Source organism: Mesoplodon mirus (assembly GCF_964341445.2).
Source record: "Mesoplodon mirus genome assembly, chromosome: 3".
NCBI lineage: Eukaryota > Metazoa > Chordata > Mammalia > Artiodactyla > Ziphiidae > Mesoplodon > Mesoplodon mirus.
Genome location: NC_138978.1, coordinates 82561153 through 82589054, shown reverse-complemented (window position 1 = coordinate 82589054; position 27902 = coordinate 82561153). Strand labels below are relative to the sequence as shown.

Below are 27902 nucleotides of genomic sequence, written 5' to 3'. Positions count from 1 at the left end.
GTTAGTATATAAACCAGAGAACTTCATTTGTCGTGCGAAAGATAAGCTGAACCATCCTGAGGCTCATTAAAGTCTCATACTGTGTCTTAAGTGTAAAACCTTGAATCTTTGAACAAAGCTTTCACGTGTCCACATCTCTGAATTCTCTGTCCTTCTAGAAGAAAACAATCAAAGTGAGTTGAGGGCCGTTCAAGACAGAGGATCACGTGAAGAGCTTTCCTGCTGGCAAATCTGGCAACAAATTGCACATGACTTAACCAGATGCCAAGACTCCATGATAACTAGGTGTCAGTTCCACAAACAAGGTGATTCCCCCTGCCAGATTGGGGCAGGACTCTATTCAAATTTCTGAAGATGAGAACCGTATATTAAATGATAAAGCAGGTGATCCCAGTAGTACTGGAAATGCAAGGTTTGCAACTTTGAGAGCCCAGGATTCTTGGAGGAAAACTTCATTGGCTGAGTCACAGAATTATCAGAATAGACACCAGCAAATTTCCATGAAAAATAAACTGTGTCAGTGTAAAGAGGATGTTGACACCATCAGTTGGATTTCACATCACCTTGATGCTCATGGAGTACACAAGGGTCAAAAATCTTACGGCTACAGTGATTATAGAAAAGATAGCACGAGGGTTTCAACACTGGATCAGAATACTATGATTCACACAGGACAAAAACCTTACCAGTGTAATGAATGTAAAGAAACCTTCACCGATCTCTCCACCTTTGATCTTCACCAGCAATTGCACTCAAAAGAGAAGTCTCATACGTGCAGTGAGTGTGGAAAAGGCTTCCGTTACAGCTCGGTTCTTCATATTCATCAGAGAGTTCACGTGGGAGGAAAACACAGTGAGTGTGATGAGTGTGGCAAGGAGTTCAGTCAGAGCTCACAGCTGCAGACTCCTCAGAAAGTCCACACTGTAGAGCAACCATTCAAATGTGGGGAATGTGGGAAAGGCTTCAGCCGTAGGTCAGCACTTAACTATTCATTGTAAAGTCCACACGGGAGAGAAACCTTATAATAGTGAGGAGTGTGGGAGGGCCTTCAGTCAGGCCTCTCACCTTCAGGACCATCAGAGAGTCCACACTGGGGAGAAACCATTCAAATGTGCCACATGTGATAAGAGCTTCAGTCGGAATTCACACCTTCAGTCCCATCAGAGAGTCCATACGGGAGAGAAACCGTACAAATGTGAGGAGTGTGGGAAGGGCTTCATTTGTAGCTCAAATCTATACATTCATCAGAGGGTCCACACAGGAGAAAAACCCTACAAATGTGAGGAATGTGGGAAAGGCTTTAGTCGGCCTTCAAGTCTTCAGGCCCATCAGGGAGTCCACACTGGAGAGAAATCATACATACGTAATGTGTGTGGTAAAGGCTTTACTCTGAGTTCAAACCTTCAGGCACATCAAAGAGTCCATACAGGAGAGAAACCATACAAATGTAATGAGTGTGGGAAGAGCTTCAGGAGGAACTCCCATTATCAAGTTCATCTGGTTGTCCACACAGGGGAGAAGCCCTATAAATGTGAGGTATGTGGGAAGGGCTTCCATCAGAGTTCATATCTTCAAATCCATCAGAAGGCCCACAGTGTAGAGAAACCTTACAAGTGTGAGGAGTGTGGGCAGGGCTTCAATCAGAGTTCACGACTTCAGATCCACCAGCTGATCCATACCGGTGAGAAGCCATACAAATGTGAAGAGTGTGGGAAGGGATTCAGTCGTAGAGCAGATCTTAAAATTCATTGCAGAATCCACACCGGAGAGAAACCGTATAATTGTGAGGAGTGTGGGAAAGTCTTCAGGCAGGCCTCAAATCTTCTGGCCCATGAGAGAGTCCACAGCAGAGAAAAACCATTCAAATGTGAAGAGTGTGGGAAGAGCTTTGGTCGGAGTTCACACCTTCAAGCCCATCAAAAAGTCCACACTGGAGAAAAGCCATACAAATGTGAGGAGTGTGGGAAGGGCTTCAAGTGGAGCCTGAACCTCGACGTGCATCAGAGGGTCCACACAGGAGAGAAACCATATAAGTGTGGGGAGTGTGGGAAGCACTTCATTCAGGCCTCAAGTCTTCAGCTTCATCAAAGCGTCCACACTGGAGAGAAGCCGTACAGATGTGACAGATGCAGTAAGGTCTTCAGTCGGCCTTCACAGCTACAGTCTCATCAAAGAGTGCACACAGGGGAGAAGCCTTACAAGTGTGAGACCTGTGGTAAGAGCTTCAGTTGGTGCTCCAGTCTAACAGTTCATCACAGAATCCATGCTGCTGATAAATCCTATAAAAGTGATAGGAGTGGTAAGACCATCAGAGAGCCCACACACGAGAAAAGTTCCATAAAATGATTAAAACAAAAACAGAAACAACTCAGGTGTCATGTGAATTCTTCCAGTCATCAAGTTCAAAAGAAAAAAAAATCATTTGTTTCATTAAAGTCGGTGTTTCAGCCATAGCTCAACATGTCCCAGTAGTCAGGAGGCCACACGGCAGAGAACTCTGGTAAATGGTGTAGTAAGTTTGAACCTTGACGTCTATTAAATATTAGGGGAGAAGCCTTAGTGTGAGTTTTAGCAGGCCTTGTACAAAAGTATGATGAACATGCCAAAATGTATGCCCATTACAACGTAAATTCCACGAACGCAGCGACGTTTGTTCTGAATCTACAGTCTGAACATTGTCAGCTACTTTGTAGGTGCTCGATATTTGTTCAGTTAATGAATGAGGAAAAACTTTTTGAAAATTATGTTGCAATCCCCTCCAAAATTTCATAAAAATTTGTATTCAGAGCAGTTAACCTAAATCTGGCCTTAAAAGTAATTCAGGGAGACAAAAATTTGAAGTGTTAGAAAAGCACTCAGTATTGCAATTTGTAATATTAATGTGGCATCGTCCTGTTACGATGAGCTCCATTTATCTCCCCCCAGCCTCGCTTCAAGTTGGATCTTATCTTGGACTTTGTCTATCTAATATTCTGTGAATCTTATACAGTACAAATTTAGTTATCTTTTGTGACAGTATAGACTTACTGAAAATGGATTGTTCATCTTGCAATACAGAAAGCATACTGTTGACCCTTTTTTCAAGAATGTCAAGGCAGAGGTTTAAGTGTCAGAAAGAGTTACTAATGACAGTGACAGAGGACAAACATTTCTTAGTAAATGAACTGATCGTTGGTTTCTTATTCACCACATTTCCGTCTAGGTTTTGATGTGATTGTCTCCCAAGGGTTTTAGCATTACTTTCATCAAGACTTCTTAAGTAGAGAAAAGAGGCTGTTTGAAGTAGATTACTTTTGTCAAGTTCTCTATCTCCTTACTCCTCTCTGGCCTGAGATAAAAAGAAAAAAATTACTTGTTGAAATTTGGTAATTTCATCAAACATATTTATTCAACGACTGACTTGCACACTTTTTCCTAGCGGTGGATTGAAAAATTGATTTTCAAAGTGAAGTTGCTGAGTACATATCAAAACATAGAACGTGCGTCCCTTTGATATAGAAATCACAGAATAGGACCTTATAATTAGGAAATTCAAATAGAAAAGGTGAGTAGCATGTCAATGTTACTAAATTTTGTAAAAGTGAAATATTCAATAGGAATGTCTTTATATTTTAAGATAGTTATGTAATAACAGGTCTGGTAAAATGATGGCTTAAACTTAATGACAGAAGCATGTAACAGTTTAATGTATTTTAGGTAGGTACATCACATACCTTAATCAAACATGTATGTGCGTGTGTTAATGCATCCTATCATCTGTAAAGGGATATTCACCCTTATGTAAACAGTGGCAAGATTTTCAGGGATTTTTTCCACATGTAACTTCCATATTTTAAATTTTTCATTGAGCATCAATTTTCCAGTAAAATACTGTTACTTTTATAGTAACATAGGTAGTAAAATAATGTAAAATATAATATTAAAAATTACTAAGAACATATTAATCCCTCACAGTAAGAAATCCTATCATCATGAGGTATACATATATATGGCCCAAATTAAGGAATAGACCTCTAGAAATCAGTTATAAAAAGAAAAAATGTATATGGTTATTCAAAGATACAGAATAGTAGTCAGTGTAACGGTATATTTATAATTAATGCATTTGAAGTTTAGGATAAATCCATGCAGCCCAGAATATTCTGTTTTAATTCCAACAGTAGAAATTTACACATCCTAGTTCTCCTCATCAGGCTTCCTTACTGGGTGAATGGATGGATAGCTCGGGGTACCGGCTTGTCCTTTCAAGTGCTTGGTCTGACTGGAGAAGTAGCTGGGTCGTTCCAGACACTATGACACAGAGAACCATTAGCTGTGGGAAAAAAGGAATTTACCCCCCAAAAAACTTTTTTAAATTGTTTACAAAGTAACAGTGATTGGGCAAATCCTGAAGATAGAGAGTGGAAATAGGCAAGTTTTAGAGGTAAAATTTATCAACGATTCCCTAAGGAAAAATGTGCATAGGGAAGAAACCTAGAATGATGGGAACAAGTTGTTAAGGAGGAGGTTTGCATACCATTTCCTACTTCTTAGTCATTTCACTGATGTTTAACACTTACTTGGTTAAAGGGCTTTACTCAGCAAAAGATATATTTAATGTGAGAGGCAGGTTTCCAAGATTGGTTTCCTAGACCACACCTTCACATGTGTATGTAAAGTCCATGCTACCTCAAATTGCATTGCATTAGATGTCAGAAATCCTAGGGCTTTCTTGTTTGGTTTGGTTTGGTAGATATCAAACCACCAACTCTCAAGGTAATTTGTAGTTTAGTGAGTTACGTCAAGGGCTGGAAAACTACCTCCTGTGAGCCCAACCTGGCTCATTGCCTTTAAGGCTTTATTGGAACATAAAAGCTCTTTATTGGCCCATCCATTTATTTACCATCTTTGAGTGTTTCCCATTGTGCTGACAGTGTTCAGTGGTTGTGACGAGCACTGATGGCCCACAAAACCTAAAATATTTACTTTCTGGCCCTTGAGAGAAAAAGTCTGTTGATCCCTGTGGTAAGCCCAAAAGGTTTGTCTCTGTAAGTGAAAGACCACAAGTAGAGCAGAACTTAGACTTGGTTCAGTGAGGATTCCAGAGAGGATTCCTTTTTGATTCTCATATCTGCCCTTCTGGTTGACCTTGTTCTTTAGTTTGGTTCAAAGACTGGTAGCAACTAGGGACTACCTGTTTCTTTCTTCACATTCAATGAAAGAGCTGCTCTTCCATTCTTAGTGTTGAGTAGTTCACAACTCACTCCCAGTGCATGGCTTCCTCTAACCTTGACTCCCACCTATGCTAAAGACTAAATCTTTAGCTTTGTATCCAGTTCCATTGGCCTTTGTAGGGCCTTCAGTTTCAACTCCCAGTTGATAGCTTGAGCTCGAAATCTGTTTTTACCGTTGGGGATTTTCTGTCTTAGCTTTGAGCTTGGCTACATAGCAACACTTTGGGGGACTTGTTATAATCAGCATTTCTATCTTTCTTTCCTTCCTTTTTACTTATTTATTTTTTTAAGGGGCTCCAAAGTCAAATTCAGTCCGTGGCTGAATGACAACACATTGATTCACAACCTTGTAGATTCTCTTATGTCCTAGGGCATCAGTGGGAAGGAGTAGAATCCTGGAAATTTGAGGTGGAAATACATGGGCAGATTCCAACAAAGCTGAGGCCTGTGACCTCTGACCTGTGACCTCTTAGTTGAGCCTGCTGTGCTATTAGAAGGAAGTCTGCCTCTACTCTGAGATAGTTTCCTTGCAGGGGTCTGTGGATCCTCAAGACTTGCCTCCACTACCTCTCGTTTTTCCAGACCTAGTAATCAGACTAGAGTCCTTGAAATGGGGACGGGAGCAGGGAAGGGGTGGGTACCCACCGGGTATAAAGGATGACCATGAGGAGACACTATCTGCTAAAATAAGGAATTTTATAATTTATATCAATAGAAACCTGAGAAATAATGTGTGTGGATTTTGTAGGTATTGAAGCAGGTGGGAGTAATGTAATATTGGGTTAGGCTGGATTTGTTGATACGAGTGCATTCAACACCCATTCCAGACTCAGCGTGTTAGCTTGGCTACCTGGGAATGCCTTCAACAGTTTGCTCAAATGACTGACACCTGTACCCAAAGTTAGCGTATGCTAAAGTCAAAATGCCAGGACTTTCTAAGTATGTTGTAGCAAAATTTCTTGACGTTGGCATGACTGACATTTTGAACTGGATAGCTCTTTGTTGTTGGGAGCTGTCCTGTGCAATGTAAGATGGGCCAGTGGCACATACTCTTCCCTGCCACCCTAGTTGTAACAATAAAAAGTGCCTTGAGGGCTTCCCTGGTGGCGCAGTGATGGAGAGTCCGCCTGCCGATGCAGGGGACACGGGTTTGTGCCCCGGTCCGGGAAGATCCCACATGCCGCGGGGCAGCTGGGCCCGTGAGCCATGGCCGCTGAGCCTGCGCGTCCGGAGCCTGTGCTCCGCAACGGGAGAGACCACAACAGTGAGAGGCCCGCGTACCAAAAAAAAAAAAAAAAAGTGCCTTGATACATCCGTGTGCACCAGCCACGTGGGGCTCATTCATAATACAACTCCTTAAAGAAAAAAGTCTCAAGGGGCATCCCTGGTGGCGCAGTGGTTGAGAGTCCGCCTGCCGATGCAGGGGACATGGGTCCGTGCCAGGGCCCGGGAAGATCCCACATGCCGTGGAGCAGCTAGGCCCGTGAGCCACGGCCACTGAGCCTGTGCGTCCGGAGCTTGTGCTCCACAACAGGAGAGGCCACAACAGTGAGAGGCCCGCGTACCACAAAAAAAAAAAAAAAAAAAGTCTCAAGACACTGCCACATATTTCCTGGGAGGGGGGACCAAAAGTGTCCCCAGCTGAGAACCACCACTGTAGAAGGTTTACAAAGGCATAGGAATGCCAGACCACTGGAGTGGATTTATCACATAAGATCTGCTCACCCAAACCCCCTATGTGCCCTGGGAGGGCTCAGAGGACACTTCCTTTGCCAGAGGTTTAAGAAACGTATTGGTGAGGGGAGCGTTAGCAGTCTTGGAATGCTCTGTAGCTGCTCTTCTCTGCAGGCCAGGAATGAGAGGGAAATTATGTCATAATAATGGGCTCCCTAAATTCAGTGAGGCTAATGGGATCGTGGGGCATCATGGGTCAAGTGGAAACACTTCATTGGCAGAGATAAAGTGAGCGTGTTTTTCACAATGAACAGCAAAATGAAAGGGCTCATTAGAATGCTTTGATACACAGAGATTTTTTATATTTGCTCATGTGCTATCTCTAGGGCTGAAATAAATGGGAAGTCTACTAATACCCTACTTGATTTGAATCAGGAAAAAAGCTCTAGGTCTGATGAACATGTCTGACCGGAATCAACATGGGAGTTGTGCTCCCTCAGCCAATTCGATAACATGAGTCAGTTCCCATTTCCAGAGCATCTTGAATGAAGGGCAGGCCGGGTCCCCTTGAGGGAGGATATACCCTGGTTTACTACCAACTATCCCGAGGGTGCTTTCTTCTCCCTGGAAGGGATAAAACAACTGAGGTAGAACAGGAAGAGACAAGAAGCACTCCAAGCTCTGCTGGTCAGGGTTACCCTCCAGCGTTGCCTTAATGCTCAGAGCCACAGACACCACAGTGAGCTTGGCTCCAGATCAACTACCACGCAACGAAGGTTCTGGAACATTTCCATATCTCGGGGGACCTCATTTCCACGTGACTCTCTTTCATATTCCCCTTTGTCACAGAAGGCTAGGTCCAGTGGTCCGGGTGAGATCTCAGCTCAGGCCCAAGGCTCTCAGACCTCAAAGTTCTGGTCCTGCAAGGGCCCCTGTCCTCTCTTGAGACCACTCCTGGCTCTCTCTGCCGAGAAGGAGCTGCTGGCAGTACGTCCTCTAAGAGTTGAGGTCCATCGTGCAGACCCTGAGAAAACTCCTAGGAAAAGGCTCCACCTTCTTGTTTAAGTCAACAGAGGTCAATGCCTTTGGAAGTCCTGGGTGTGTCCCAAGTTGATGCAACTTCAGAGCCATTAGGTCAACCAGCACATGTGTGCGGCCCCTTCCCTTAGACTCCTCTGGGCCCTCGTGACATAGGCTCAGAAGACTGCCAGCCTGAAGCCTTACCTCTTCCAAGACCACACCGTCTCCAGGATCTTCTGTCCCATGAATCTCAGTTGCTGTGTGGAAATCAAAAGAGAGGAAAGAGCGTGCCTACGGGGTCTCTTTGGGCTGGGGCCTTCTTGCTTCTCTTCCTCCTCCTCCTCGTCCTCCTCGTCCTCCTTGTCCTCCTCCTCGGGGTGATTTCGGATTCCACATTGCTCATCCACTGGGCCATGTTGAGATGAAAGATACGGCAGCTGAAGCCCTCCAGGACGCCGCCCTTCACGTGCTGCTGGAGGACCTCCAAGGTGGGGAAGACCCGGCAGCAGGCCATGCACCTGAAGCCGGTCTCCATGGTCACCATCCAGGCCGGTGTCTTGGCCCTGGGTCTCTCCTCGACGGCAGGTGACCCTGATGGGCTGCCTGGCTCTGCCCTTTCCTCATACTCTTTCTCCTCCCCAGTGGGCTCACTGTCAGACAGGAGGTTTTCGGTGGACACATCAGAGGGGTAAGTGCCTACTGTGCACGCATCCTCAGGAAGGGTCACTTCTTCTATCGTCAGCTGCTTTTCAGGCAACTCCAAGGGTTTGATTGTCTTCCAGGAGACAGCGACACCCTTGTTCACTTGTACCTGCATGTAGTATATTTTCATGCCCCTTTCCTCTTTGTCTGGGTGCAGATCGTTCTTACAGGGTGAAGAGGGTGAGGAGGAGACACAGTGTGATGGGGGAGCGGTCTCCCCTTTTTCCTGAACCTGGGCTAGGGGTGCGGTAGGTAGGCTGGGCAGTGTCTCGATGTGATCTCCGGATTCCTGAAAAAGGAAATTAAAAACATAATAACATGCATGGGCCATGCCAGAAGCTGAGGGAGCAGGTGTGGTAGACGAGAGAGGGACATTTGCATGACGTAGCTATGTCGTGAGCTTGGTGTCTGTTGGCCGTAGGAGGCAGTGGTTTATCTGGTGTCATCTGTGGGCTTTTTCTGCGTGTTGGGGGATACTGGAGCGGTGTCTGTATACACGGGTGTGGAGTACAGTGGTGAGGACTGTGGTATGTGAGGGATGCGGATGGATGCGTGTATGACGAGGAGTGTGAGTTTGGGAATATTGGTGGTGCATTCCTTGTGGAATGGGGCGGTGGTGCAGGAGGAGAGTACTGTGGATCACGTGCTTGGGGTTCATGTGTGCACTGAGAAGGGCTGTGCCTGGAGGGCGCATGTGTGTGTGAGCTGTGTGGACCTGAGCTGGATGGTGCTGCTCTCAGGCTGGAGGTCTATGATGCAGAACTCTGTCCTTCTCTGGAAGCAAAGGCAAAGAGAAACCCTACATTTTCCTCTGAAGATGCTTAATCTGGTCCCTCTTCCCTCCACCTCAAGTCCAGACCTTTCCGGCCCCTGCTCCTTGACTTCCCCACCATGGTAGTATCAGAATTCACACCCGCCACCCACCCGTGACTCAGCTGGGATCCACGCCCTCGTAACAGTTCAGCCATCCTGCCCAGGCTCCTCCACAGAGCCCTCATCACCTCTGATGACCCTGGGGTTCCTCTCAGCCTCCCTGGGATCTGTGTGCCTCCTGCCTCACAGCCAAGCACCCCCTCACCTGAGGAGCCCGGTGCCCTTAACGGCATAGATGAGCTTGCGTGGAGAAGAAGCACAGGAGAAGTGTTTAGGGGCAGAGGAGACCTCCCCTGCCCCTGGGCTGCAGCCTTGGGCCACCACAGTGGATCCAAGGTGAGGGGGATCCTCTTGTGACTTCGAGATTCCTGAGGGAGGAATGAAAGGCTCAGGGTGGGTTCATCAGTCCTCTGTCCACAAATATTTACTGAGTGTGTGACACGTGTCAGGTGCAGTGAATACACACAGTTGAGAGTGTGGTTCCCAGTGTATCCTCCAGGATTTAATTCCAATCAGTCCTTACTCTGTCACTGTCTTGTTGGTAATGTAGGCCTCGGTGGTGACTGTGAGTATGTGGGAAGAGTGAGTGATGTGTATCAGTTAAGTCTGTGGTAAGTGTGGGGTTAGCATGGGGAGCACGGTGCAGATGTGTCTTATCTGTGTCTGTGGCCTTTGTGTGCATGGTTTCTGTTCACAAGTCAGGAATTCTGGGACATGTAACTTTTCCTCATTACATGGTGTGGCTTGTATTTATGGTGTGTGTTCATTCATTCATTCACCAAGATTCAGTAAGCAGCTACTCCTGTGTATCTGGCACTCTTGCATTGTTGTAGTCTCTGGTAATGCTGCACATTCTAGTAGTGGAAGACACAGACTAAACAAAAATACAATAAATATATAATACCTGAGCTGGTGGTAAGTATATAAGGGTTGCCAGAGTAAGCGAAGAAAAATACAGGGCACCCAGTTAAATTTCAGTTTCAGATAAACCCAGAATAATTTTTTAGTGTAAGTATTCCCATGCAGTATTTGGCCTGACTTAGTTTTAGTGTAAGTATGGCCCATACAATATTTGGGACATACTGATACTGAAAAATTACTTGTTGTTTATCTGGAATTCAAATTGAACTGGATAGCCCATATTTTCTCTGGCAATCCTGACATGGGTTAGTGAGACTGTGGTTTACTGTGGTTTGTACAAAGCGGGTCTGGCATTACTCAAGAATGTGTTACAAGTGTGGTGTGTATGACACGTGACTGGTTCTTATAGAGGTATTTAGCGATGGCTGAAGTTAGCTGTGTTTGTGCGAGAGTTGAGCAGATACATATATATATATAGTGTGTGTGTGTGTGTCTCCTATATATATAGTGTGTGTGACTATATACATATCTCATCTCCAGCGTTTGGTGTTGGAGGACAGGATTGTGGTACAGATGGGTTGTATGAGAACGTAGTATAGGAGGGATGCGTGTATATACCTCCATGTGCTGTGTGTGGTTTACTAAGGAAGTTATATGTGGAGTGTGTGATATTTTTGCTGTATCAGAGTGTACATGGGTGTATGAGTTACTGTCTCATAAAACACCCCTAACAAGAATTCTGTATACACTCTTACGTACACCGAGTGTCAGCCAGGTCCAGGCAGGGTGACAAGAACTTTACCACGCAGACTTTATATCTGATAAGCACTCTACCCCCATTCATCCTGCTCATCTCTACACTAGGACACACACACACACACACAGACACAGTCACACACACACACACAGGAACATAGAGAAAAATATTCTGAATGGTTAGGGGCAGTCATTGCCTTCCCTAGCCTGTCCCAGCCACTGCCTGAAAATCTGCCTGCTGTCTAGACCTCCATTGCCAGGGCCCACCCTACAGTCTCCAGGGCCCTGCGCCTGGTAGGAGCTACTGGGCTCTAATCTGGGGCAGAGACGTCTAGCTGGAACTCTGGGGTGACCAACCCCGCCCAGGGCAAGCTACTCGCCTACATTTAATGAACACAGGCACCCCATGGCCCGTGGCTCTCAGAGCTCCCCACAGGACCCTGAGGACATTTCTCACCCCCGCCCACGTGGTCTTAGTCTCTGGAAAACCTTTCCCTTCCCTTGATCTCCTTTGGGCAAATCTTCCTGTTGAAGGAATAAATCTTCCTTGCTTTCAATATGACACCATCCCTAGACAAACAATCTTCTTGCGAACTGCATTCCACTTGTCAAGATACTTTTCAACAGGGCCTTCAACTCATGGGGCTTCTCTTTCCACTTTGGTAAAAGAGGCCAAGCAACTCATGGGTCTCTCTCAGCATCCTTGCATCCTTCACATCCCCCACCTCATGACCCCAGGGAAAGATCCAAGAGAATAAGAGAGAAATCGGGGACTGAGAAAAGCTGCACCTCTAGGTCTGTGCAAGCAGGATGCAGCCTGCTATGAGTCCGACAAAGCTCCAGCCCTGGATGCCCCAGGAGAGAGTCCTCAGACCAGCGGAGCTGACCTCCCATCTCCCAGGGGGCATCTGGCCGTTCTGTGCCGTCTCACACCACAGGGACCCTCTGGATAGATACGGCAGCATCAGTGAGACAAGGTCTCTCGCTCCCTGCTTCACAGGTGACACGTTCTCAGTCCCCCCCATCCTAGAGAAGGTTTAGTTTGGCAGAAACCCATGTGCCCCAGCAAGTGGCCCCCCACATACCTCCTCCATTCTCGGCAGTTTCCTGGGACTCTTCATTTTCCAGATGTTTCCTCTTTTGTCGCCGTTTCATGGTACCAACTAGAAGTCTCCCTTAGAAGATGCCTCAAGAGATGTCCAACTCCTCCTCTTCCCTACAGGTTGGCCCTTGTTGCCTCTTGGGCAATCTGTTTAAATGATTCAATACAAACAAAAATAGTCAAGTCTCCTAAATGGCTGAAAAACTTGTACCACTTAGTGAACCAGCAGTGCTGCCTAGTGCTCACCAGGGCTGTTATGTTTGCAAGGTTGCCAGGCGCACAGCAGGATTCTGTGACCTCAATGATGACATCAGAGCATTCTGTGGACCTAGGTTGAGCACAGTGTCTGCAATAGCACAGGCCCCGTTTTCAAGAACAATTCCTGTTTCCCAGCCGAAGCTTTCCCGTGAAAGGGAAAGGTTCATACCATATCTATTATAAGTTGTATCATACCATATCTCTTATAAAATGAACATTTTGATTTTACATCTTTTAATGTCTTTTCTAGAGAGATTTAATATTAATATTTTAAATGGTCTCCAGTTTTCCTGTGGATTATTGACATTTTAAAGTCTGCACTTCAATTTTCCCTCAATACGTGTAATTTTGTCACGGCTATTTCTGTACTTAAAGATGAGGAACTATATATTTGATTTCTTCATTTTTTCCCATCTCTTTCCAAGGTACTGCATTTGTGTCTTGCGACTGAGTGAAAAATGCTAGTCCTTGAGTCAGGACATTGGGCCCTTTACCAAGTAACTCAACCTGCCTGGGCTTCAGCTTCTGTCTGTGCGATCGAGAGGCTTGGCCTAGCTGACTTTTCAAATGCTGTGTTTCTTTGATTCACTCTCACTTATTTTACTGATCTGCTACTTAGGAAGAGGGCCTGTTCTCATAAAGTAAGAACAGGCGTTTTTTAATCCTTGGGTTGGGCGGAGTTTAAGTGGTCGTACTCAGTTTGTTAGTTATATTTACTTTTACGTATGCTTAGCTCTAAATAATTTATATGGCTCTTGTGACTCTTTTTAGATCTTCTTTTTTTCTTATTTTCTTTTACAGTTTCTAATTTATTATCGCCAGTGTAGAGGAGCCTGATTGATTTTTAAAATGTATTGATCTTGTATGTGTGTGCCTTGTTGAACCGTCTTATTAGTTCCTGCTAGTTTATCTGTGGGTTCTTTTGGGTTTCCTAGATAAATGAACATATTAAATGTAAATAATGTGTTCTTTGGATAAAGTTTATTTTCTTGCATCTCTATATATAGAAGCAATATGTTGAATTGATTTAAATATTTAAATACTTACATACCTGTTATCATAATCTAAGATTCTTTATCTTATTTTCTTTCAATCAATATTATCTTTTCAAGATTTATCCACATCAGTCCATATAGATCTAGGTCTTTGATTTTTGACTGTTTGATATTATTTCATCACATGCGTATAGCATCATTTATTTTCCATTCAAGCATTATTGGACAATTGGATTGTTTCCCTCCCTTCTCTAGAACAAACAACGTTTCCTAGAATATCCCTGAAGATGTCTGACAGTCGAGAAGGGCCAGGCTGCCCGAAGATTCCTACTTGCTTTTAGCCACCTTCCAACAGGCCATCTCCAGCCAGCAATTTGAAGCACAGATGAAATGAAACCTCCCCCAAGTGTGGAGATCTTAGGAGCTTCCTAGAAGGTGGGAGGTTCATGATAGGCATCCTGCTGGGATCCCAGGGGAGTCTGAGCTGGCCTGAACCTCATCTTCCTCCCCCACCTCTCAAGAGAAATGTGGAGGAAAGAAGACTTCAAAAACTGTGAGTAGGCAGAGGGAGAGAGATTGGGGGCCGAAGCTGCAACTGAGGTCTTGGAGTGGGCTGTGAGGACGCAGAGCCTCTAGAGAGCCAGGCTCTGCCTTCTGAGCACTTCTCCCCTAAGGCTGCTCATCCTTCAGGTGATAGCAGGCATATACAGCCGACTCGGCCCACACTGTCACAGAAAGCCTTATCAGAATCTCTTCGTCTTCATACACTCTTGTGTCTGTTACTTGGTTATTGCCTTTGGTACTCCACTGATGTGAAGCACAGTCGCTAGGGGATGGAGGACACTAGTGACCCATCTTGCTCTTGTGGCCTTAGTCCACAGCTTGAGGGTAAAGGAAGAGGCCAAATGAAGGTCAAGAAGGAAAGATGGAGTTTGAAGAGAAGACCTGAGTTAAGGGTGTCTTCTCAAGTCTTGATGACTGAAATGTAGCTCCAGTACCTGAAGTCCTGCTTGTTCTCAAGGCTGACCACGGGGCTGGGTGCACTCAGTGAAGGAACCGTATACACTTAGTATTTCCTTGCTTGCTCACACTGGCCCTCCTCTGATACACACTCTGCAAGACTGATCTTCCCCTGAAACAACTTTCCACCTGCCACTGTCATCTCATGAACATTTGTTTCCCCTTCCTAGTGTCCCCCTAGAATGCCATTGCAGCCAATTCATAATTTGATAATCATGCTTCTTACCATAGTCTCAGCAACTTCTGATAAATTTTATTCACTTTATTCCATAGTCTTCACACATCAATAATCTTCCTTAGCTTCCTAGGTGCAGGTTAACCCATTCGGAATCATTTCTTTTTCTTTCTCCTCTTTGGCAAATCCTTTCCATCTTTTAAGGTCCTTTTCTTTTCCCTCTACCATCCTGCCTTCCTGAACTCTTTTTTTTTTCCATTTAAGTAACCTTCCAATCTCTTTCCCCAATTTCCTCATAAACATTGAGAGTTTATTCCTCACAAGTTAGACAGCGGTTTATGAATGACCAGTCATAATGGACTCAGAATGAGTCGGCACCCCCGAGGTACCTGTCTTGCTGGGGAGCCACAGGTGAAGGGCTGGCTGCTGGACACATGTTTGCATGGAGTCAGGCTGAGTGGCCTCAGGGTGTTTGCTCTGCACTTGTGTGTGTTTCTCCCTAGTTGGTTTCCTTGTCCAGCCACCTGTGACCTCACTCCATCCAGCCCAGGGAATCCTTCTCATCACAGGGGTAGGATGTTTGTCTCGTTTTCCATCACATCCTTTCCCCAAAGTTTGGTTGTGAGTTGTTCCCATTCCAAAGACCTTTCCTCTTTGAAGAGAAAAGAGAAAATCTTTTCTCTCCTTTTCTCTCACTTCACTTCTGCTCTATTATCTCCTCCGTCCAGAATGGCCCCCTGACTCAAATGGGTGTAGATCCGAAGATGGCAAGAAATGCCAGCAATTCTGAAATAATAATACGGATGTATCAGGAGAACTTGAAAACCTTTATCCCGCCACGTTAAAAAAAATTGCACTTCCCGTGTATTCAGAGTCTCAGTATAGAAACACAAATGATGTAGAAATTGAATGACACTCAAGTTTTTCTTTCCTCCTTTCCTGATTTATTCTAATCCTCAAAGTTAACATGATGAACTACTCGTTATGTAAACTTTCAGACATTTTCTACGCATGCACACTTTTCTTTTTTTCACATAAGAGTGTGAACTAGGTCACTTTCAACATGCTGTGATTCTGTGATTCACTCTCTCCCACCGAGTCATCCACTGATAAAGTAATCTGTTTCATGGAGAAATATTTCCAGTAGCTAATAGCCAATGTCTGTGGAGTGCTTACTCTGTGTCGGTTTCTTCTAACTACTTTACAGATCATTTGTACAACATACCCATGGACCAGGTACAATTATAACTCCCAAGGGACAGAAAAGGGCAGATAAGTACAAATAAATACAGAGGCCAAGTGACTTGCCCAAGACACTGGAGCAAATCAAAATCCATGCCTCTGTAATCATTTTGCTCTATTGCCTCTGTCTGGGAGGCTTGATTATTTGGCCACTAAAACCTTACATACCATGTTACATTTTTGTATCTCTGACAAAAGCGTGGGGCTGTGATACGGGGTAACTAAGCTGACTACTTTTGAAAACCCTTATGCACCTGGATGAAAGTAAGCCAGGGACTGTAAGCTATATGTTTAAGTTTTCCTACCAACTTTTAAAAATAGCTTCTTGAATGCAATTTATGTAATGTCCAGGCTAGGATGTAGTCCAAATAGTTACAGAAAAATGGAGATATGTAGAAAAATACTTAAAGTTGACAAGTATTGGGAGTGTAGTATTTTTGGGGCCAGCGTGTAGACCACAGGAAAACTTGCTGTTTCCATCCCAAAGGGAAGAGCTCTGTATTGCAACTGCCAAGGTCCCTGGGGCAGCAAGTGTGCTCACTGCTTAGTAAAGAAGCATCCTCAGTTTGATAGAATCATATGGGAGCCTTACATTTGGTTAGCAGGTTCTACCTTCTTGATGTAATAATATTTTCAGGGTGTGGGAGGGTATCAAGCTCGGAAAATACCCTTGGAGAGATTTGCTTATTAAGTTTGGCTTTTTCAATCTCCCTACTACTTCTTGACTAAACACCAGGCGGTTTCCTTCACTTTTCAGAATCATGTTGTTTTTCCCTTGTCGAATGAACTTCCAAATACTTTTGGATGAGCTATTAAGTTTGGGGAAAAATAAACCTTTCTTTAAAATAAGGAAGATGATAACAATGACAAGTACAAAAGGCTCTAAAATGGAGAATATACTCCATTATAGCCAATTAATGTGAGTGGGAAGCTCGTGCTCACTGTCCAGGACATAGAAATAAAAGCTGAGGATGCGCTGAGGCATCTCTTGGATCTCTATAAGACTCCATCATTTCTGATGAGTAGGGTTGACAGATAAAATATAGGCTGTTCCGTTAAATATGAATGTCAGAAAAACAACAAGTATATTCTGAAGATAAGTATGCCCCAAATAGTACATAGGATCTACTTATACTAAAAGTGATGACTTACTATTCATGTGAAGTTCAAGTTTAACTGGGTATCCTGTATTTTTATTTAGTAAATCTGACAGCCCTACTGATGATCCACAATGGAGGCAGTTGAGGAGCGGTACATGCTGGCTCTCGGACAGTCAGAAATGGCTCCAGCAGATCCAGGTACAGTATGAAATTCTTTTTGGATGTAGCTCAGAAGCCATGGCCAGCCCTTGACTGCAAGTACTGCCTCGGGTTTCCCTGAGGTGGGGTAAACCTTCCTCTTAATGGCCTTTTGGTAAGTCTGGAAGACCATATCCAAGGGGAGCCCCAAAGTCAGTTTCATCCTCACAACCATGTTTCCAATTCCTGGAATTGGCTGCATGTGACTCACAAGAGCTGAGGAGGTTTGTGAAAATTGGGAGTGTCATAGCTTGAACCCTTTGTAGGTAAAGTTTTGGTGTTCTGAGAGTTTTAACAGGAGCAATGTGAAAGACTCCAGGTCCCCAGGTAGATAGAAATAATCCTGTTCTACTTCTGTGTATGTGACAAGTCTCTAGTAGCTCATAGAGCAAATATCTTGTCTTGGAAGACTGATCCAAGCTTGGATGTTTCTGGTGACAAGGCAAGGTCGTGAGTTTGAAGTTCACCTTTTATGGTTGAGGAGACAATAAGGTTGTCAGAAGGGCAATCATGGAGGAGACGTTGGCTTCATCCATTGTGCAGGCTTGTATATTTGGTTGTATCTAGATTGTGTTTCAAAGGTGGAGCTTGTTTACAATTATGAACATTCTCTGACATGCTTTTTGGACCTTCATTCCTAGAGCGAGAGCAGTGCCGAAGTTCTAGAAATGCCCTGGATATTCTGAGCTGTCAATGGCCTTTCCCAGGTACTTTTCCCTTGGTGCTGCTCCTTGAAATGTGCAAAGGGATTATCATCTGTTTTGTGGTGGGTCCTAGCATTGTGAAAGGAAGCTGCTGCACCTGGCTCAGAGGATTTGGGATGTGGTTGGAGTAGATGGGCCAAATTTAGGTAACTCTTGTTACTATAGACAAGGACAACAAATTATTGGAAGTGGAGTTGTCTGGGATGGGATTGATGTTGCAATTTCACAAATGCTCCAGGACCAAGGAAGACAACCAGAAGTACTGGGATTGTTTTAGGTTGCATGTAAGGGACAGAGGGATGGACTAGAGATTGAGCTCATACAGCTGGTTAGTGTGTTGTTCATTCGTTCATTCATTCATTCATTCATTCATCCAACACGTATTTACTGAGTTACTATCATGTGTCAGTTAGTCTGTTAGGTTTTGTGATACGATAGTGAAGGAAACAACTTCTCGGTCTTTAAGGAGTGTATAGTTCAGTCAGAGAGACTGATAAAGAAATAGGTAATTACAACATAGGAAATAAGTCATTTGATAGAGGAAGTAGGTGTTTGTGGGTGTAAACAGGAGGGTAAATTTAACTAAGTCCAGTTGTGGAGGTAGGGAATGGGAGACCCAGAGGGACTTCTTGAACGAAGTGATAGTGGAGATCAGCAGGGTGAGTAGCAATTTTCCAGGACCTTCCCAGGCAAAGATGGAAGGAAGGAAGGAAGTTTCAGGCAGAGGGACCACTGTGTACAAAATCCTTAAGATAAAGAGAATATTGTATGTTCTTCAGCATGGCTGGGGCATGAACTCTGAGAAAGGGTGTTGATAGGAGATATGGCTGGAACGAGAGCCATGGCTCTGTCATTTAGACTTTGTTCTGTAATCAATGGGGATTCATTGAAGGTGAAGGCAGAGGAGTGCCTCCATCAGACTGTGTCCTAGAAAAGCCACTTAGGTGACTGTGTCTAGGGTGGGTTTAACTGAGCATCAGCGTGGACAGTAAGCTCAAATTTTTCTGTGTGGGACCAGTGTCACACATGGGACTATGTAGGGCACCAGATTCAATGGGGCAATGAATGTTTTTTGGTTTTTTCCTCCTTTTTTATATGAGGCTAGGCAGATGATGCCATGCCTTCGTTCCATTAAGAGCAATGTGAAATCAGTGAAATCTCCTAAGATTCTGCAAGGCAGATTTTTCTTTGTATGATTTTAAATTCCCTCAAGACCTGAAAGGGCCATTGCTGTAGAAAAGGGGTCTGGTACATGTAACACCTGGATGGAAATAACAGCTTATGGGAAAACATGGAATTTGAGGAATTCTGGGGCAGGATGCTGGAAGTAGATGACTGCAAAAGGCCTTTCCAAGTCACAGCCTTATAGCTCCTGGTCCTCTTTACCTTCTCCTCTTCCTGACCCCAACCTCATGAGGATGAAAGTGTACTCTAGAGACCTTTGATCAAATCCTGCCCACAACAGTCTGTGGTTTGAAAGTTACAAAATTCCCTGAGAATTGGTAAGCTCTCTATATTCCTCATTAGTCATTTAGTACCATTTATAATTTCCAAACAGCTACTGTTTATAGAGCCCTGGCTTTCCATTTCTGAGTGTGTTTTATCATTATTCTTTTTGATCTTGGAAATGTAATCTTTAACAAACCACCAATTAACCATGAAATGTCACTGCAGCAAAACATCAGTATTCTCCATGGGGTTTGTTGTACTTGGATTTGACCTTCATTGTTCATTCTTGGACTGTCTTCCTAGTTTGTGGCTTATTTGGATTTGCATTTCTTCTTTTTGTTGATTATTTGAAAGCTTTTGTGTAGAAATTAAGCTGGTAAAATAACATAGAAGGCTTTTCCCCTATGATAGTCCCTTTCTTTTGATACCAGTAATTAAAAGTGTGCTGTGATAGCATTAGAGGACTTAAAGTTTGAAGGTTTTAAGAATGACTTGGAGACTCAGGAGTGAAAAGGGACTAATACAAGTGAGCATGAATTATTATTTTGCTCAAAATACTATTTAAAAGAGATTAGAATTTAGGTTTATTGAAGAAAATGGTTATATTTGAGCTATTTGAAGTTCTAACAGTCAGATATTCTTTGAAAATCTATTTTAAAGTTCTAACTGGTGATCGTAGAATAAAATTGCCACTTGATGGAATGTGGAATGTGAAGAGGTGAAAGAAAAGTCAGACTGGAATGATGCTACAAAAAAAGAAACTTCCCATCATGACCAGGCAGAGCAAATGGAAATCAGGTGGGAAAGGACATAGAAGCAGAGATGGTTTTGTGATTCCTGGAGCCTGCAGCTCTTTGAAAGTGCTAACCACCATGGGGCAGGTGCAGAGCACCAAATGAGAGCCTCTCGTAAAAGTCCACACGGCAGAGATGACAGGGGCACCAGGTGGGAAGTCTCTCCATGTTTGGTACACAGGCTGGAATTTCCAAGATATGAAGACACAGGTCTTTCTCTGAAAGGGGCGGACTGTGACGTTTTTTAGATAGAATTTCCAGAGCTAATGACATACTCAAGCTAAAGAAAATATATCTGTCCATCTAGGGACACTGAAAACAGTGGGAGGCAGAAAGAGAAAATATTTTGGCAACTGAGAGACCTGGGCTGGTGTCTGTTACTTCAGTAAATTACTTAATGCCTCTGAGTCCAGCTTCCTCATCTATAAACTGGTGATGTACTAATAAGATTGTTGTGGGCATTAAATGAGATCATGGACGTTGGGCCATTGGTACAGTACCTGGCACATAAGAACTGTTTAATAAATGGAAACCAGCACTCATTATTCAAATGATAAGAATAGTGCATCTCAGGCTCTTGTTGAGAGAGGTTTCTTATTATCTATTCTAATTGCTAAGATGACTTGTGAAGCCCTCTGAATTTGCATTTGCCGGTTGCCTGCTATTGGCAATTTGTTCAATGTCCCTCCTATATTTCTTAGACCCTACCATTTTGTGCATGTGGCAAACTTTCAATTGCCATTATTTGGCATTTTCCAGCCCAGGAACTTCTGAAGCTGTTGAAGTCTGCTCTGCCTGTGTAGATGGCAGGAAGGAAGTGAGGGGAATTAATAGCTTCCCAGCAGCAGTCCTCAACCAAGGACTGATGGGAGTGGGTATCTAAATGCCCCAGCTCCCTGGCCCTTCAAGTTGGAAGCTTGTGTTTCCCAGAGTTTCTCTGTGGATTACCTCCACTTTTCCACACTCTTACCTGGCTATAACACAGTATTTAATGCTTGCCTTCTCTTCCCTATCTCACTTTCCTATTGGCGTTTCTTCCATTTCTCATATTAACTATTTGAACTGGAATGTTTATGACTGGGTTTGATTCTGGGAGAACCCATAGGAAGTCATTTTCTTGAGAGAAAACAGTTGTCAAGTTGCCTTCTATGAAAGGATATTAAATAATAGAAAAACTTAAGCTTTCTTTATGGTCGATTCATTTTTCCCTATGCACATTAATTGGCTACAGTATTGTTTAAATAATGATATAATATAGAAGTGATACAAAAAGCAAAAGGACACTGCTGATTTTAGAATATTTGTTTTCATGTTAAGCATCTAAGACACATCAGTTATGTGAAATGAAAACATGATGACCCAAAACCTATGGGATGCAGCAACTGCAGTTCTAAGAGGGAAGTTTATAGCGATACAATCCTACCTCAAGAAACAGGAAAAATCTCAAATAAACAACCTAACCTTACACCTAAAGCAATTAGAGGAAGAAAAACAAAAAAGCCCCAAAGTTAGCAAAAGGAAAGAAATCATTAAGATCACATCAGAAATAAACAAAAAAGAAATGAAGGAAACAGTAGCAAAGATCAATAAAACTAAAAGCTGGTTCTTTGAGAAGAGAAGCCAAATTGATAAACCATTAGTCAGACTCATCAGGAAAAAAAGGGAGAAGATGCAAATCAACAGTTAGAAATGAAGAAGAAGTAACAACTGACACTGCAGAAATACAAAGGATCGTGAGAGATGACTACAAGCAACTCTATGCCAATAAAATGGACAACCTGGAAGAAATGGACAAATTATTAGAAAAGCATAACCTTCCGAGACCGAACCAGGAAGGAATAGAAAATATAAACAGACCAATCACAAGTGCTGAAATTGAGACTGTGATTAAAAATCTTCCAAGAAACAAAAGCCCAGGACCAGATGGCTTCACAGGCAACTTCTATCAAACATTTAGAGAAGAGCTAACACGTCTCCTTCTCAAACTCTTCCAGGGCCTCCCTGGTGGCGCAGTGGTTGAGAGTCCGCCTGCCGATGCAGGGGACACGGGTTCGTGCCCCGATCCCGGAAGATCCCACATGCCGCGGAGCGGCTGGGCCCACGAGCCATGGCCGCGGAGCCTGTGTGTCCGGAGCCTGTGCTCCGCAACGGGAGAGGCCACAGCAGTGAGAGGCCCGCGTACAGCAAAAAAAAAAAAAAAAAAAAAAAAAAAAAAAACTCTTCCAAAATGTAGCAGAAGGAGCAACACTCCCAAACTCATTCTACAAGGCCACCATCACCCTGATACCAAAACCAGACAAATATGTCACATTGATAGAAAACTACAGGCCAATATCATTGATGAACAGAGATGAAAAAATCCTCAACAAAATACTAGCAAACAGAATCCAGCAGCACATTAAAAGGATCATACACCACGATCAAGTGGGGTTTATCCCAGGATGCAAGGATTCTTCAATATACGCAAATCAATCATTGTGATAAACCATATTAACAAATTGAAGGAGCAAAACAATATGATCATCTCAAGAGATGCAGAAAAAGCTTTTGACAAAATTCAACACCCATTTATGATAAAAAGCATCCAGAAACTAGGCATAGAGGGAACTTACCTCAGTATAATAAAGGCCATGTATGACAAACCCATAGCTAACATCGTTCTCAATGGTGAGAAACTGAAACCCTTTCCTCTAAGATCAGGAACAAGACAAGATTGTCCACTCTCACCACTATTATTCAACATAGTTTTGGAAGTTTTAGCCGCAGCAATCAGAGGAGAAAAAGAAATAAAAGGAATCCAAATTGGAAAAGAAGTAAAGCTGTCACTGTTTGCAGATGACATGCTACTTTACATAGAGAATCCTAAAGATGCTACCAGAAAACTACTAGAGCTAATCAATGAATGTGGTAAAGTAGCAAGATACAAAATGGGCAGAAACCTCTTGCATTCCTGTACACTAATGATGAAAAATCTGAAAGAGAAATGAAGGAAACACTCCCATTTACCATGGCAACAAAAAGAATAAAATACCTAGGAATAAACCTACCTAAGGAGACAAAAGACCTGTATGCAGAAAAGTGTAAGACACTGATGAAAGAAATGAAAGATGATTCAAATAGATGGAGAGGAATACCATGTTCTTGGATTGGAAGAATCAACATTGTGAAAATGACTCTACGACCCAAAGCAATCTACAGATTCAGTGCAATTCCCATCAAACTAGCAATGGCATTTTTCACAGAACTAGAACAAAAATTTTCACAATTTGTATGGAAACACAAAAGACCCTGAATAGCCAAAGCAATGTTGAGAAAGAAAAACGAGCTGGAGGAATCAGGCTCCCAGACTTCATACTATACTACAAAGCTACAGTAATCAAGACAGTATGGTACTGGCACAAAAACAGAAATATAGATCAGTGGAACAGGACAGAAAGCCCGGAGATAAAGCCACGCACATATGGTCACCTTATTTTTGAGAAAGGAGGCAAGAATACACAATGGAAAAAAGAGAGCCTCTTCTATAAGTGGTGCTGAGAAAACTGGACAGCTACATGTTAAAGAATGAAATTAGAACAGTCCCTAACACCATACAAAAAAGAAAGTCAAAATGGATTAATGACCTAAATATACAGCCAGACACTATAAAACTCTTCAAGGAAAACATAGGCAGAACAGCCTATGACATAAATCACAGCAAGATCCTTTTTGACCCACCTCCTAGAGAAATGGAAATAAAAATAAACAAATGGGACCTAATGAAACGTAAAAGCTTTTGCACATCAAAAGAAACCCTAAACAAGATGAAAAGACCACCCTCAGAATGGGAGAAAATATTTGCAAACGAAGCAACTGACAAAGGATCAATCTCCAAAATTCACAAACATCTCATGCAACTCAATATCAAAAAAACAAAGAACCCAATCCAAAAATGGGCAGAAGGCCTAAACAGACATTTCTCCAAAGAAGATATAGAGATTGCCCACAAACACATGAAAGAATGCTCAACATCACTAATCATTAGAGAAATGCAAATCAAAGCTACAATGAGGTATCACCTCACACCAGTCAGAATGGCCATCATCAAAAAATCTACAAACCGTAAATGCTGCAGAGGCTGTGGAGAAAAGGGAAGCCTCTTGCACTGTTGTTGGGAATGTAAATTGATACAGCCACTATGGAGGTCAGTATGGAGGTTCCTTAAAAAACTAAAAATAGAGCTACCATACGACTCAGCAATCCCACTACTGGGCATATACCCTGAGAAAACCATAATTCAAAAAGAGTCATGTGCCACAATGTTCATTGCAGCTCTATTTACAACAGCCAGGGTATGGAAGCAACCTATGTGTCCATCGATAGATGAATGGATAAAGAAGATGTGGCACATATATACAATGGAATATTACTCAGCCATAAAAAGAAACAAAATTGAGTTATTTGTAGTGAGGTGAATGGAGCTAGAGACTGCTATACAGAGTGAAGTAAGTCTGAAAGAGAAAAATAAATACCCTATGCTAACACGTATATATGGTATCTAAAAAAAAAAGGTTCTGAAGAACCTAGGGGCAGGATAGGAATAAAGACACAGATGTAGAGAATGGACTTGAGGACACGGGGAGTGGGAAGGGTAAGCTGGGATGAAGTGAGAGAGAGGCATGGACATATATACACTACCAAATGTGAAATAGATAGCTAGTGGGAAGCGGCCGCATAGCACAGGGAGATCAGCTCGGTGCTTTGTTACCACCTAGAGGGGTGGGATAGGGAGAGTGGGAGGGAGACACAAGAGGGAGGAGATATGGTGATATATGTATATATATAGCTGATTCACTTTTTAATAAAGCATGAACTAACACACCATTTTAAAGTAAGTATAACCCAATAAAGATGTTAAAAAAGAAAAGAAAAGAAAAGATTGAATCTGACCAGAACCCATGTGTAATCACAGCTCGGCGTTTAACAACTGGTTTAATTCCTTATCATAAATATACAACCAGGCCAGAGGCATCCAATATTTATAATAAATATCAGTGACATGATAGTATCATCATGAGACCTCTGTGTATTCTTTCTGATTCAGATGAAACCCAAATTTTCTGTCTCCCCACAAAACTTACTTTTTCTATTTTCATGCATTGACTGCATAATTGATTTTGGAGAGCTGTTCCATCTGTGTTTTGAGTTGGGCTGAAGTAAGCAGTCTCCCTCTCAGTGGGTATGCCTACTCATAACTCTGACAAAATACAGCATGGAATACACGTTGGATGTTTTGGTTTTATCTATCAGGTTGATTTACAAATGATGCCAGCGGTTGTATCATCAAAATAGCAGCTTTCACACTTTTTTCCCCCCAGTGATTGATTCCTTTTACAAATATAATTTTCTCTAGAACTCCAAAGTATAAACTATATTATGAAAATACTGATTTGACAGGCAGGTAGCTGAAAATGGTAATGGACTGCTGTGTGCTCTCAGGACACTCTGCAGTTATTATTTACCCAGAAACCCATGGGAGGTATAGTAAGAAATCCCATTTCAAAATTGCATCACCAACAATGCCTAACTACTGCTTGTATTTTTTTTTTTCATTTTTATATTTTGCGGTACGCGGGCCTCTCACTGCTGTGGCCTCTCCCTTTGCAGAGCACAGGCTCCGGACGCGCAGGCTCAGCGGCCATGGCTCATGGGCCTAGCCGCTCTGCGGCATGTGGGATCTTCCCAGACCGGGGCACAAATGCGCATCCCCTGCATCGGCAGGCGGACTCTCAACCACTGCACCACCAGGGAAGCCCTTGTATTTCTTATCATAAGCATCAAAGTCAGGGAAGAAGCACACAAAACTTCTAATAAGTACTAAAAGGTTTATAACTAAGTAATATTAAAACATTATCTGTTAGAAATTAGTTATTGAGTAATTGACTATTATGTGATAAGACTGGGTTCCAGGTAGATGAGTCTGAATTTTACATGGTATAGAAATTGGAGGGGCATGTTATTGTAGAAGTGGGTTACTGATAGGGGAAAACGGAATTCTCTTATTATATAAATCTTAGAGAAGGGACAGTTTACCGTGATAAACTTAGATGATATGTACTTAGCCAATTGTACCAATAGGCCAGTCTGTGCGATGTTCAAGGAACATGGATTTTCCATTCTCTGAGGTCCTATCCAGTTGCATGAAACCCAGAATGGTGTCTCATCTAACCCTTTATGATCCTGAAAACTGTTTGTCACCCTGAAAATCCAGCATGATTCCCCAACATGATTGCAAAATCTGCCATTAATCAAGCAGCCCTTGTAACCTGGCTCTAGCAGTTTCTCACTATACCACTAGCACCATCTTGCCTCATTGCCCAAAGGTTGCATGATAAGACTAGGTACTGCACATGCCCAATATGATGGACTGGTTTAGCATGTAGGCTTTGACAAAGGCTTTCACAGACATGAGGACTTGATTACACATCTTTAGAAATGAGAGCAAACCAGGTACTGCTGTTTTAAAAAAATGACCAGGGCCAATCTACACACTTACTAATAAATAACATATTTAAAGTAAGGTCATTTATATACACAAATTTGGTAGGAGTCTTACACTGAGATTTGCAGACAAGAATGAGTTAACCAGACATGCCTTGCAAGGGGATTCACCAAAATGTGTTAAAACCTAATATATATCACTTGTGAGTCAGTGACTCCTAGAATATTCCCACAGTGTTAAAATATACATTAAAAATAAAAAAATTTGGACTAAATTATTTGTATGTAACACCTGAAACAACTATGCAGAATTTTAGGGCTTCTAGAAACATAGCTTAAAAATAAATCCTAAAATGAGGTCCCTGGCTTGGAGAATTTGGATTATTGCCATTTTACCAATGGAGAAAAAGCAAACAAATCAAAAAATGACTTAGGCATGATTACATAGTAACTCAGTGGCAGGCCTGAAGAGTGGAACTCAGGGTTTCTGTGCTGAAATCCAGGAATCCAATGAGCTAAACTTCCAGGAAGTAGAGTATAGCACTGAAGTTCCAGACGACAGCTATATCATTGAGTTTGGTGTAAAATAAAATTCATTTCATTCAAGTGAGAACTGTTAGTTGCTCAAAAATAATATTGGGATATAACTTCCTATTACTTTGACTTTGCTCCTAATCCAAGTCTGATGGCTTGGTAATGATAAAAAATCAAAGTGTAAAGTTATGTGCAGGAATACTCATTAGACTTGGAGGACAGAACCAGTAATGGGAAGGAATTGTAGGCTACTGTCTTAGGCTGTGAAGTCATTCATAATAAGCTTCTTATTAGCTTTTGGGCCACCATGTTGTACTGAATATCAAGCGTTAATCACCTCAGCTTGTAGACTGTAAAGTGTCTATAGGAAACAGAGTGTCATTTGATTTTCCCTAAAGTGATGCTGAAGCACATTGGCAATAGATTAACATTTTAAAGGACCATCATTTAAAGAAATGCTTTTCCTCAAAGAGTGAAATTCAGAACAACCTATTCTAGCCTTAAAGTTCGGATGGCTCTTTGTTTGCATCCAACTTCATTCTGATGGGAAATTTTGGACAGTCCCCTTCCCTCATTGTGGAGAGTCAGGGGGAGCTCAGATAAGGTGCTTGCCTTGAAAATGCATGGTGAAGTTTGTGTAGTGAAGGAAGATGTAGGGGTGAGTATTCACTAAAGGCATTTAGTTTTCTCATTCAGAAGATAAGTTCAGATTTTCCCAAAAGGTAGGAAAAGATCTAGAAATGGAAGACAAA

The 27902-nt window shown here is 42.7% G+C and overlaps 2 protein-coding genes across 4 annotated transcripts in view; one reads left to right on the top strand and one right to left on the bottom strand.

The window, feature by feature from the left end:
- The window catches only part of LOC309799377 (zinc finger protein 226-like), a 56085-nt gene that overhangs the window by 13533 nt on the left and 14650 nt on the right, over positions 1-27902 (top strand). The window contains exon 6 of one of the 3 annotated variants that reach the window (XR_014293268.1): positions 159-1023. The exons of 1 other annotated variant lie outside the window; for it this stretch is intronic. Coding sequence is in view for 1 of the 2 variants with exons in the window: in XM_082612431.1 (XP_082468557.1) it covers positions 159-352 (194 nt within the window). In the remaining variant the exon portion in view is untranslated. Of the gene's footprint in view, positions 1-158; positions 1024-27902 lie in introns of those variants that run through there. One more of the 3 variants, XM_082612431.1, reaches the window with a different exon arrangement.
- LOC309800781 (protein FAM170A-like) lies at positions 369-26479 on the bottom strand (the record flags this gene model as incomplete). The annotated part of the gene is made up of 3 exons (XM_082615101.1): positions 369-399; positions 8315-8898; positions 26468-26479. 3 exons carry the CDS (start codon positions 26477-26479, stop codon positions 369-371), a joined length of 627 nt encoding a protein of 208 aa, XP_082471227.1.